Source organism: Cydia fagiglandana, chromosome Z (genome assembly GCF_963556715.1).
Source record: "Cydia fagiglandana chromosome Z, ilCydFagi1.1, whole genome shotgun sequence".
Lineage (NCBI taxonomy): Eukaryota > Metazoa > Arthropoda > Insecta > Lepidoptera > Tortricidae > Cydia > Cydia fagiglandana.
The window spans coordinates 38,597,481-38,611,146 of record NC_085959.1 but is presented as its reverse complement, the minus strand read 5'-3'; the positions used below and the strand labels follow the sequence as shown (position 1 = coordinate 38,611,146).

At 40.8% G+C, this 13,666-nt stretch overlaps 1 protein-coding gene across 2 annotated transcripts in view; it reads left to right on the top strand.

The window, feature by feature from the left end:
* The window catches only part of LOC134678397 (uncharacterized), a 151,388-nt gene extending 138,013 nt beyond the window's left edge, over window positions 1-13,375 (top strand). For both annotated transcript variants that reach the window (XM_063536961.1, XM_063536960.1), the window contains 3 exons: window positions 5,606-5,741; window positions 6,544-6,601; window positions 10,226-13,375. In XM_063536961.1, the coding sequence (XP_063393031.1) occupies window positions 5,606-5,741; window positions 6,544-6,601; window positions 10,226-11,611 (1,580 nt within the window). In that variant the 3' untranslated portion in view covers window positions 11,612-13,375. The remainder of the gene's footprint in view (window positions 1-5,605; window positions 5,742-6,543; window positions 6,602-10,225) is intronic.
* The last annotated feature ends 291 nt before the right edge of the window (window positions 13,376-13,666 follow it).

Here is a 13,666-nt window from a genome sequence, read left to right as displayed (position 1 = left end):
GACTCAAAATAAGCACTCGAAGAAATATCAAACTTTGATCTCTTGTTGTACAAATAACTATATCTATATAAATATGCATATCGTCGCCTGACACCCATAGTACAAGCTTTGCTTAGTTTGGGGCTAGGTTCATGTGTGTAAGATGCCCCAATATTTATTTATTTACTTATTTATATTTATTTATTTATTACTCAATTTTATGGTGAGATCATTATTTTTGTACCTGCTTAGTTTTTAAATTAATAGCTAAATAAAATGAATAACCTCAATATCCTGCAATGTGTATTTATAAACTGTTTTTTTTCTTCTTTTTAACACATTCACTGCGTGGGTTCTTGTTGTATTGGAAATGGGGCGCTTGGAACTGAAGTGTTAAATTATTTCATGATAATCATGACGCGGGATCTATTTCAACATAATCTGTGAAAAAAGCGCAACTAAAACTGTTTCCGTCAAAAGGAAGGCTTCGAGCGTCTGACTTTACAATCGGTATCAGAAATCAAGACAAAAATAACATATTGAAGGCGGCGCCGTGTCTTGTCCGTGCCGATTCGTCCTCTGACGACTACACCTTCCTGTGGGCCCCGGAAGGCGTAAAATAATGTGATTGCTACATAATGAACTTACTACTACTTACTTACGCCTCTGGCGCAGCGACCCAAAGTGTGTCTTGCGTGTGTGTGACTGCTCGCCACAGATCCCGGGGCCAAATTAGACACGTACAACTGTCAGATTTCGCATCCACGTCAAATCAACAGTTGATTTTATTGCATACTGAGTGTTGATTCCATCAACGGTGGATAATATCATTTGGTACAACCAAAACTCAACTCTAAACTAAGGGTGGTTTGGTTTGGTTTGCTTGTCACCCTAACTGTGGATTGTTAATGTAAAATTATGACATTGTACGTATTCGAGAACTTATGATTTTTCCCACATCAACGGGAGATCAACACGATAGGTCAAACGTCGCTTGTCGAATAGGGGTCCCGGTCCTGTGCTGTTTCTCGCCAGCCTTCAACCTGAGGTAGGTAGGTAGGCTTTTATAGGTATAAAAGCCATTGTCAATGTCGACACAACATAAAGATCAAAGCGTTTTATTGATCTGTCGACAGTCGACCAACTGTAACTACTACCTGCCCTAGTAGCACGGTCGCATTTTTATCATTTGTCACCATGCCTGTCACGTTCTAACAAGTATGTAAGTGCGAAAGTGACGGGCATAGTGATAGTCGATAAAAATGGAACCATGCTGAGCCCGCTGCTTGATCCCTTCTTGCATATTTTATAGGTACGTAAACTTGCAGGCGACATTAATAATACACCTCGAGTCAACAATACCGCATCAAAGTGAAGTGAATGAAAACTAGTAATTAAAGAAAGTAGCAATATCTTTTAATTATAGTGTTTAGGATGACTCGCGCTAGACCGGGCCGTGGCCGGGCCGCGGCGTCCGACATGTCATTTTCTAAGACGGCTGATCGGTGATCGCGTGATGCTTTCCATGGAAAACGAAGCACCGGAAGGTCCGGCCCGGCCCCGGCCCGGTCTAGCGTGAGTCATCTTTTATAGAGGTCGGGGAAACTGCCGCCTTTTTTGTGGACATTACACCATTATTTAGCATTGAGTTACCAAAACGTCGTAAGCGCCGCAAAACTCATGGCGCTTACGCGTTTAGGCCGCGTTATTCCCGCTCTGCTTCTATGGATTGTTGTCAAAACAACTACAACTCATGGCACAAAGTACGAGTTACTGCAATAATATGTTACTCTTTGAAGGCCGCAAAAATATGTGACACGCTTATTATGGCTCTACATGTCTACAAATACGATCGTGACAGATATTTTTGCGGCCTTCGTTGTGTAACATATTTTTGCTGGTGACTGTACTGGTTCTCTGTGCCGGTTTTATACATTAGTAATAATAGTTCAATGAGTTTGGCATTGACCTTCAGTCTTGTGACGATTGCTAACCGGTCGAATGGCACACAGTTAAGGTGGTTCGCTTCCCATACAAAAAACAATTGCGTTAAATGTATTTGTATGGAAAGCGAACCACCTTAAGTGATAACACTCACATTTGTAAGACTTTCATCATACAACTTTTAAGAAGTTTAATGTTTTAACACACCTATAAGGTTCGTATAAGAGGTAACACCTACAGTAGTACTAAAAAATACTAAGTACGTAAGTAGTAAGTACTAAGTAGTAAGTCATTTATTTTATGATGTCTAGTCTACAGGAAAGACACGTAACCCTCATTGCCGCAACTCCCGCTTACTACTACTATACTATACTGACCATATATATACTACAACTAAAACTTATATTTTCGAATTGTCGGCAATTTTTGCAAGTCAGAAACTCGTCTCTGCCCGCCGTAAGCACTGCGCTTGCGCCCTGACACTCAGCATTTGACGGAATTACGGGAAATCGTACTGAGATCGACGCACCGGCGCGATCTATACAACAATATACCTACTTCTCACGCTCTATTGTGCGTATCTCCAACGTATTGATCTCAAAGCACTGTTACAGCTGTATATAAAACCCTGCACCCTGTATTTTAGTGTTGGATGTGCTGTACGGGTATATTTAACATAGGTACAGTAAAACGGAGTGAGTAGGTTTCGCGGGGAGAGTTGGGTTATGAATGGGGAGGGAAGGTTGGAGAGGGGGGTGAGAAGGGACTTTAAGGCTACTGCTACAAAAATAATGTATTCCAATTTAAAATGGGGCTATAGTAATACGCATAATAAAAAAACATCGATCCAACAATCTTCCAAAATCACCTTTGTATGAAAAACCCTCTCACCCCACATACGAGGCACTACGGGGTGAGGTGGGTTTTCCTCTTTATCGTCAAAGTTAAGAAATGGAACTACCCAAAATAAAATACCAACTTAAATACAAACGTCCGAACCACTTATTATATACACAATTCAGTTTTCACATGTAAAAATAAAATGTTATCGAGGTTCGAAAGTCAAATTTCACCCACCTCACCCCATTTTACGGTACTAAGGGTGTCGCCACACCAGGTGGGCTTAAGTATTTGCCTCTGATATAGAACTATAAAAATTTAATCAATTGACTTTTGTAAACGGCTAACAAGAACTACCCCTACGCCTACGCAACCATTTGGAGTTTACCGAGAAAAATTGATCAGCAAAAACTAACAATAGACGAATGACAGGGGCACACATTTTTAGGTGACTGGTGCAGGTCTGCCATGTTACACTTTTTTACAGATATTTATGTATTATACAGTCAGGGAAGCGCTGGTGGCCTAGCGGTGAGAGCGTGCGACTTGCAATCTGGAGGTCGCGGGTTCAAACCCCGGCTCGTACCAATGAGTTTTTCGGAACTTATGTACGAAATACCATTTGATATTTATCAGTCGCTTTTCGTTGAAGGAAAACATCGTGAGGAAACCGGACTAATCCCAATAAGGTCTAGTTTACCCTCTGGGTTGGAAGGTCAGACGGCAGTCGCTTTCGTAAAAACTAGTGCCTACGTCAAATCATGGGATTAGTTGTCAAGCGGACCCCAGGCTCTCATGAGCCGTGGCGAAATGCCGGGATAACGCGAGGAAGAAGTAGAAGATGTATTATACAGTCAGTCACGTACTTCTAGTTGTAGGCCATAAGTTAAGCACTTTAGCTACTCGTATTTATAGGTGTGCAGCATCCCCCCCCCCCCCCCCCGCTCCCCCCGGCGTTTTCTGGCCGACTAATTTAGACTCTTGAAAGTTGAGAAGTTAAGACATATAGAGTGTTCATTGATCGGTCTTGATAGAACGTAATATATTCTCGAGCAAGTTTACTTTGCTACTTCAAACGTTTGTGTTAGAGCAAACATTCAATTCGCACTGGATTTTAGATTAACCATTTATAGGCTCATTCGGATTTCAAGATAATCACAAGATTTAGAGACGATTTAGAGATCAACTAGATCTACATTAGATATCGACTAGATGTGACTTGGATATGTAAGTCATAACTTGTCGAAATCGTTCAAGAGGACCTCCAGAATCGCGGACACGTCAAATTTGACATATCTATCTTACAAATATCTTTAAATTATCCATATCGTAACTTGTTGAAGTCTAGTAGAGATCTAATTCATTTTCCGAATCGAGCCGTTAATAAAAAAAATAATTAAAATCATCATGATAGCGAAGGTACTGAGCGCTTAAAGTATGACTGACGCTACAACTGCGCCCGGGCCAGGGCGTCGGACACTTCAGTTATCTATAGAAACATCACATGATCACCCGATTACCTCGTCTCGAGTTGAACAGCGCGCCAAGCGGGACATTTTGTAAACTCAAAATCCCATACAAGATGAGACTTGACGCAAACGCGCGTTACGCTATCGAATGAAATTTACACTAGGGATATAGCGCTATTCGAGTTATGACTTTCTTTCGGCAAAGCCTTTGTAGCCAGGGATGTCACTTCGTATAAACGTAAACCAAATTGTGTCAAGTTTGAGATTGCGGTGAGCTAGGGACTTCGTGTCGCTTGGTATTTACCTTGGTTTAATGCGTAGTTTATTTGCTGTATGGTTTAACTGAGCTTGTTTTGTAATACTATCTAAGGTCATTAGTATACCTAGGTAGATACATACATACTCGTGAGTACAAAACAGGGCTACCGCGATCATCAAAAATTTAAAATCTGCGTCCCTGTCGATCGAATAAATATTGCAAAACTGACTAAGATGTGATAAGAAATAAATTTTCTTCGTAGATAAAAGTAGCCTATGATGGCTACGATCAAGGACTTGCAGACGTCCATATGCTACGGTGACTGCTTACCATCAGGCGGGCCGTATGCTTGTGTGCCACCAATGTGGTATAAAAAGGGTTTTATTCGATTTATAGAGCCCTTTTGAAGGTGCCAAGTAGGAGTTTGAGATAATGCCTTATGAATGAATGAGTAATGTTTAATAAGTACAGACAAATCAACGTACAAATCAATGTTTTTACAATAAGATTTTCATACGTATACAATAAGGTTACTAAATTCGAGACAACCCTGCCGTAATGACGGCGCGGCGCGGCGCCGGGCGCCGACAATTTGCTACAATGCACAATGAGATATGAGGATATGACAGAAGAGAGAAATTGATGCGTTAACGCTTTGTCCTATTTACTATTTTAAAGGTCCAGCAACAAGGTTAGGGTAGCTGAATAGGTTTAAAACAGTTTAGAAAAAAGTCACTTCTGTGGACAGCACAATAGTAGTTCAGGACTCTGATACATAGATATTCCGTTCTTATTTGAGTTTCAAGTACTGAAAAAATGGATCCGGTTGTTAAGGTGCCGCGTAAAAATTAGCTAGGGTAACATTCCATTTCTGACCGCAAGCGGCAAATAGGAAACAACTGTAGCGCGTAGCTCGCGCTGGCAGAGAATAACATGATAGGACACCACACCGTCTTCTCGATAGCGATATGTTTCATGTAGGTACGACGTACAATCCGCAGTAGAGATAGTGCAAAAAAAAAACTATGCAGGGGGATCAGTTATCCCTGCGGTTGACTGTACACTATGTACAGATTGAGAAAGCCAAATGATTAATTTCACCATATTGTTCCAGGAGGTGCTGCCGAGACAAACGAGTCTGAGGAGGAGGAAGGATGCCCGGAAGCCACCGGCGAGGACACGGAGCCGGAAGACCACCAGCCAGACACCAGGCAGCATGTCCTGCCCATCACGGAGCACCAGCCTGCCTTGTGAGTTCACTTTGTTGACCCACGACTTCGTCCGCGTGGAATGAAGGTGATGATGATGGATAAAAAAAACAATGAGTTGCACTCCGGGAATGCCGGCAGAAGTGAAAACTCAATGACATTGTAACAGTTTTTCGATCAGGTCACGTGTCCGTGTTACGAAGCGTCTTACATCTTACGCTCTCGCGAGTTTAACATTTTTTTCCCATCACAAAAAGCGCACAGCGCCGCTAAACAAGTTTTCACTTCAAAAAATTCCTATGTCCTTCCTCAGAGCTCATACTACCACCATAACAAATTTCACCTTAATCGGTTCAGTATAAGCGTGAAGAGGTAACAGACAGACAGAGTTGCTTTGACATTTATAATATTAGTAGAGATCTGAAAAATAATGAATCCCAAAAGAGCTCTTAAAGACACGAAACCTGCACTTAGGTTACCCACCACGCCATCACAGAGGTCCAACCTAACTTGTAAGTCCGTCTTCAATTGTTATATGATAAAGGAGTTCCAGAACATGCATCTAGGACGAAAGAATTCTTTCACTTAATAATTTCACGCCATTCTCGTAAATACTTGTGCTCATCGCTTGAAGCGAATGCCGATAAAGCGGTTAAAGGGTGAAGTAAACATAAAGAGGGCTGATTAAAGTGCTTGGAAAGTTTCGAAACATGAAACCCTGTTTCTTGTCTTAGAGGCAATAAGTCCTTGAGATCTTCAATAATATCGCTTTCGCATAACTCTAAGGGGAAATGTAGATGTGAGCACTTGATGGCAAACTATCTTAAAATACTATTTGTTGCAGTGAGGTGTCGGCGAGCCAGCAAAACTTCTTCAAAATGCTAGATGAAAAGATTGAACAGGTAAGTAACACACACACACACACGCATACGCACATACACACGCACACGCACACACTCACACACACGCTCACGCACGTGCACGCGCACACGCACGTACGCACACGCTCGTACGCACACGCTCACACACACTCACACGCACGCGCACGCGCACACGCACACGCAAACACACGCACGCGCACACGCACACGTCTTATCTAAATTTTGTAATTTAATTGTTTTGAGTGCACTAATCTTTCAACATCATATCGTAATTATTAAATATATTTTATAATAAATATAAATGGTATTTATATTTAAACTTTACTTTAGCCAGTTTAGCTTAAGTTCATCTATCTATCTATCTATATATATAAATGCAAGTGTCCTGACTGACTGATTCATCAACGCAGAGCCGAAACTACAAAAGCCAGAAAGTTGAAATTTGCACACCAGATTTCATTTATAAAGTGTACAAGAGATAAGAAGTGATTTTGAGAAATTCAACCCCTAAGGGGGTTAAAAAGGGGATGAAAATTAGTATGGGGTGAAAGTTTTCTTTTGAGCTAGAAATTTGAAACTTCGTAAAAAGATATATTATTAAAATACAAGAAAACTGATTTCAGCGTTTTTGAAAATTCATCCCCTGAGGTGGTGAAAAAGGGGTTGAAAGTTTGTATGGATATCAAAATTTTTTCTGAGTGGTGGACTTGAATCTTCGTATTTAGGGATATTATTAGAAGACAGGAAAAGTAATTTCAGCGTTTTGTAAAATTCATCCCCTAACAGGGTTAAAAAGGGGTTGAAAATTTTAATCCATTACAAATGCTTTGAAACTTCTTAGAAAGGCATAATAGCCGATAAGAAAAAAAAGTGATTGCAACGTTTTTGGAAATTCAACCCCTAAGGGGGTTAAAAAGGGGATGAAAGTTCGTCTTCGGGTGCAAATTTTATTTTAAGCTAGGAACTTGAAACTTTGTAAAAACGTATCAAATTCAAAAAAAAGAAAACTAATTTCAGCGTTTTAGAAAATTCATCCCCCAAGGTGGTGAAAAAGGGGTTGAAAGTTTGTATGGATATCAAAAATTTTTTCGAGCGCGGGACTTGAATCTTTGTATTTGGGGATATTATTGGAAGAAAATAAAAGTAATTTCAGCGTTTTGTAAAATTCATCCCCTAACAGGGTTAAAAAGGGGATGAAAGTTTGTATGGGGTTAAAGTTTTCTTTTGAGCTAGGAATTTGAAACTTCGTTAAAAGATATATTATTAAAATACAAGAAAACTGATTTCAGCGTTTTTGAAAATTCATCCCCTACGGTGGTGAAAAAGGGGTTGAAAGTTTGTATGGATATCAAACATTTTTTCGAGTGTGGGACTTGAATCTTTGTATTTAGGAATATTATTAGAAGACAGGAAAAGTAATTTCAGCGTTTTGTAAATTTCATCCCCTAACATGGTTAAAAAGGGGTTGAAAGTTTGAATCCATTACAAATGGTTTTGAAACTTCTTAGAAAGACATAATAGCCGATTACAAAAAAAAGTAATTGCAACGTTTTTGGAATTTCAATCCCTAAGGGGGCTAAAAAGGGGATGATAGTTCGTCTGCGGGTGCAAATTTTATTTTAAGCAAGGAACTTGAAACTTTGTAAAAACGTTTTAAATTAAAATGCAAGAAAACTAATATCAGCGTTTTTAAAAATTCATCCCCTATGGTGGTGAAAACGGGGTTGAAAGTTTGTATGGATATCATACATTTCTTCGAGCGCGGGATTTGAATCTTTGTATTTGGGGATATTATTAGATGACAATAAAAGTGATTTCAGCGATTTGTAAAATTCATCCCCTAGCAGGGTTAAAATGGGGTTCAAAGTTAGAATCCATTACAATTGCTTTGAAACTTCTTAGAAAGACATATTAGCTGATTACAAAAAAAGTAATTGCAACGTTTTTTAGAAATTCAAGCCCTAAGGGGGTTAAAAAGGGGATGAAAGTTCGTCTTGGGGTGTAAATTTAATTTTAAGCTAGGAACTTGAACATTTTGCAAAAAAGAGGTATTAAATTAAAAAACATGAAAACTAATTCAAGCATTTTTGAAAATCATCCCCCAAGGTGGTGAGAAAGGGGTTGAAAGTTTGTATGGAGATCAGATATTTTGTGAGTGCCGAACTTGAATCTTTGTATAAGGGCATAGGTACCTATTATGAAAATACAAAAAAAGTAATTTCAGCAACCAACATCAATATTCACTTGACTTAAAACTTCATATAACTTACTAAAAAAGAAAAGTACTTAATTTCAACATTGCTTGGATCTGAAAATTATAGGTACTAAAGATGTAAAATGTTGAAGATAAGATTCCACGCGGACGAAGTCGCGGGCAACAGCTAGTAGCAGCTTTACCTACTCGTAAATATTTTGCTATGATATGTTCGGTTACTACTATTTTTATAAAACCTTAATAGCTAGCAGCGGGGTCTTCTGTCACAAAGCAATGCACGCACGAGAACTTTCCAAAGTTGCGAAACTTTCCACATGAGAAATTCTCGGTAACTTCTGAGAATGTTCTCGAGAACGAGAATTTATTTATTTATCGTAGTTTAGACCATGAATATTCACGATTGTTTAGGTGTAGTCCTTACCCCCAGAAAATTCCGACTTTTGGTCGTCCGCTTCCGGTCAGAAAAATGTATGACGGCCCGGCCAAACGGTCAGACTTAGGTGGGGGGTGCTCGACCAAATGTCATAGAGGGACCCTGGCAGTTTTTGACGCCGCCATTTTTTTTCAATATGGCCGACTTTTTTTTTAAACTTTTTTAATTTTGTCCTAGCGCGCTGAAATTTTGGTCACGAAATCTCGGGGTCCCCTAGATACCTATGAATATTTTTTTTTTTGAAAAATTCTACAATTGCGGGAAAGCTTTTATTTTGTATGGCAACTTTTAAACGGTGCGTGATAGGTGGGGGGTGCTCGACCAAATGTCATAGAGGGCCCCGAGACAAAACAAACTGCATTAAAAAAAATCAAAATCGCCGACTTTTTTTTTTAATTTTTTCAAGTTGGTCCGAGCGCGCTGAGATTTGGCATGGCGGGAGATAGAGGCCTCTAGATTCTAATGAAACAAAAAAAAAAACTTTGGAAAAAATTGTCGAAAGTCGAAATGTTCTCTGATATACAGTGAGAATTTAAGCAACTTATTGGTAAATTTATCACATCAACAAAATAGCTAACTGTAATAGACAATAATATATGCATAATAACATTTAGTTTTAAGTTATGCCTATTTAAACTTTATTTCGAGTATATTCTCTTGTTTAAACAATAATTTCCATGTTGCAGGAATGTTCTGAGAACATTCTCGAGAACGTTTCCGCTTTTTGGGAATGTTCTGCAATTTGTACATTGCATTGTGACTCACAAGTATTTTACAATAATTACTAGGAGATTCCAAACATAACTGATTGTGAACTGTGAAATGTTGTAATCCAAATAAACAATATTTCATTTTCATTTTCAGTTAATAATATAACTATGTAGTTTGAATAATAATATCAAAACAATTTAAATTTTAACAAGAACCCAGCCTAAACATGTCTTAATTAGGTGTGTCCTAATACTGAACTTATTATAATTGTCTATTTGTTCCCCAGGGTAAGGACTATGACTCGTCGAGCGAAACGGAAATCCAAGAGGAGGAGGAGCGTAAACGCAGACTCATAGAGCATTGGTGCTCCTACTCCCAGTCGGCCCAGTCCTCCGTGTGCACCCCCAGCCCGCCAACCCCTGCAGCCCGGCGCCGCATGACACGCTCAGTCTCCCGCGCCTCCGAGCGGCAATGCGGCCCCAGCACCAGCCAGGAGTCGCCCCCCATCCGCCGCACCCACAGTGGACAGACTCACGAGCCTCGGCCGTCCACATCCGCTGAATGGGACCCCAACAAGTCGCCCATGAAACGCACCCAGAGCGCTGGCCCCTGCTGGCGAGGCGCTCCTAAGGTCGGCCCCATGCCTAAACCCAAAGGTGACAGAAAAGATGAACCTGTCGCCGGCTGCAGCAAAGACTCTCAGATAACTTACAACCCAACATTCCAAAATCACAGCCCAGCTCACTCAAAGAGCCAGCCGTATATAGCTCAGCTCGTTTCGTACCCACTGGGCGCTCCGGCTTCGCCCACAAAATATATCGCGCCCCCAGAAGAATACCAAGACCCGGACGTTAGCACTGTCGACAGGCAGATGACGCAAATGACGATGACTCAAGTGAACTCCCAGTCCCAGATCTATTACATACACGGGAATGCGGCCGCGACGGGAGCTCATCCCGACATCGTGCAGCAACGGCAGCAGACCGCCATACATCTGCAGCAGTATGTTGCCATGAAACAAGCCCAGCAGCAAATGTTCAGTTCGTACATGCAGCGCAGCCCACATGCTGTGTATCCCGGCGGGGAGTACCCACCGAACACTCCTCGGATGTACGAAGGGGAGGAATTAGCAGCTCAATACGGATACCCCGGTCCGCGGCCGCAGAGCGCGCCCCAACGCGGGCACGTTGACGTGGGTCACATGCACACTCCGGTCTGGAACCCGCTGCCGCCAGTGATGACCACGCAGTGGGCCGGCGGAGTCGTCCCGCCGGAGATGCAGTACTACCCCCAATCACAGTTCGTGCCGATGTTCCGCGCCACCTCCGCCGGGTCCGCCGGGACGCTGACCCGTTACCACAAGAAGGAGGATTCAGAGAAGACCGTGCAGACTATCAGCGTGGTACGTGGCAAGCCCGTCGGGCAGATAGTGGCCGTAAGCGGGCAAGAGTTGGCCGTGAGTAGCACGGTGAGCGACAGCCCCAGCCCGGCCTCCGTGTCCACGGACAGCGGCGTGTCGCCGGGCACCTCGGCGCCCAGCTCCAAGAGCTCGTTCAGCTCGACGCCGCCCACCACCATCGCCAACGACAACTTCGAGCCGCACCCCAAGCCAAAGAAAAACAAATCGACCACCAATCGTTCTCTAAAAGTTTCCAAAAGTCTAGACGCTTAAGTCTCTGAAACTTGGTTTTGTAATTATGTAGATTTTATAAGTGTACTTAGTCTAGTCTTATTGTATAGTATTGACTATATTATAGATTCCGATTGTTTAAAATGTATTGTTATTATCAGATTTGTTTATTTCAATGTCAAAATGTGTACCTAGTTTAAAAAGGATTATGATTTTTCACGGTTGAGAAAGGAGCTAATTGAATGCAATAGAACTTCTTGACTTCAGCTTGCCTTTTGAAGGACAACTTTGGGAAATTGTAACTCCATTTATTAAACCTAACAATTGAAAGTCACTTAAGTATGTACTACATTCTTAAATCCCTACATGTCCTGAATTCACTCCCAATGTGATAGATTAAGAAGAAATAAATTATAAATGTTACAATAGAAATTGTGTCGAAGCATACGGAAATTATGAGAAATTCACGAAATAAGAAACAAAAGGTTTAATTTAAAGTTCTTACCTACATTTTAGGAGCTAAATAGGTAATTTTCGTATGCTTCAACACACATAAATACTTGTGCTAGAACCTTCCGCGCCAAAACTATAAGCTGTGTAAGATTCACCCACACTCAAGTACTTACCTTTTTAATTATTTTTCTAGGTAGGTTCAGTCAGTATCATAAGTAGCTTACCACACTATGCGCCAAAAGTATCTACCATTCTCTGGTAACTTAACAAAAAGGGATATGTCTGCATATGTAATATAGGACGATTAAACTGTTGCATTGCATATACTTTTGAAAGCAAACTGTCGAGATATATCTCATTTGGAAAATATTTCAAGGGTGGCTGATACCTTTGGCGACTTGTTTCATCCGGCAGAAAACTTGGCAATGTCTACCGCATTGTAGGATCGCCATGAATAAGTACCTCAGTAATCATTCTCGAGAATCCCTACCTTCTGCTCTCGTTTCTCGAAAGATTCAAGCCCTTATCAAAATTCCTCCTTGCGTCGTATTCCTCAATATTGAGGGTCGTGACTGTTGCATCACTTTCTCTCTTATGATCTTTCTTCATCGGTTTCTGTCTTTGGTCTTATCAAAATTAGCAACAGCTTATAGTATTGGGGCCACACATGCTTGCTAAAGGTTCTATAAATGTCGCAATATATGTGCATTCTGTTGTAGAGGGTAAGCACGGGAAAGCAGATCTCTGTGAGCAAAAATTTCGAACTAAGGGCCTAAACTAAAAGCCGTTTTACAGATTGGCAATCTAGCGGCTGGTGTTGTTGCCAGGTGCAAAAAAGGCGTAAAAACGAAAAGTGACATGGTGATTTCAACACATGATTTTCTTTTCGAAAAGTGTTTACGAATATCTCCTAGGCTCAACGGAGGTTTGTTCGTTAAACAGGGTTATTTATCGCTATTGTGATCACGTAACACGCTTGGCGAACGAGACGGTTATTTTATCCTCATTGATTATTATATTAATAATAAATGCCAAAACCGAGATACTCGTTTGCCATTTTTGACACAGAGGTCTGTGACACCCGCCGTAACATACACGTATGGAACGCCCCTTTAAAACCAAAGAGAATTAAGTCCAAAGATAAAAGAAATTAAGAATCGATTTTATTGCAGCGGACATAAGGATGTTATTGGAACGAGATATTTTTCGACTTAGTGCACTTTATTTTTAAAGGCGCGAGTAGGTAATCATAATCTATATTTGTGGAGTTGTATAATATCTAAATGTCTAGACAACTGTGTAGTACTCGCGTCTCTGTAACAATGCATTATTAAATAAATAAATGGGAATAAATATTATCTTGGTTTTTATAATCGTAAAACACTACTCAGAGCCCTATCATAGTTCTTTTAGAGCAGGAGGCTGCTCTCTGCTGGACGGAGAGAAAAGAAGATCCAGTTGCACAGAGATCAGATCAGATCAGAGTGCGAAAGAGACAGGCTACAAATGAAAAAACGTGACCACTTGAGCTACGTCATAGTAGCCGCTAATAGATAAAAATCGGTATGAAAAATACGAAAGTAGGTGATTCCATATTGGAATATCCAAGGTCGCACTTTTGATATTTACAGGCAATCTTTTACA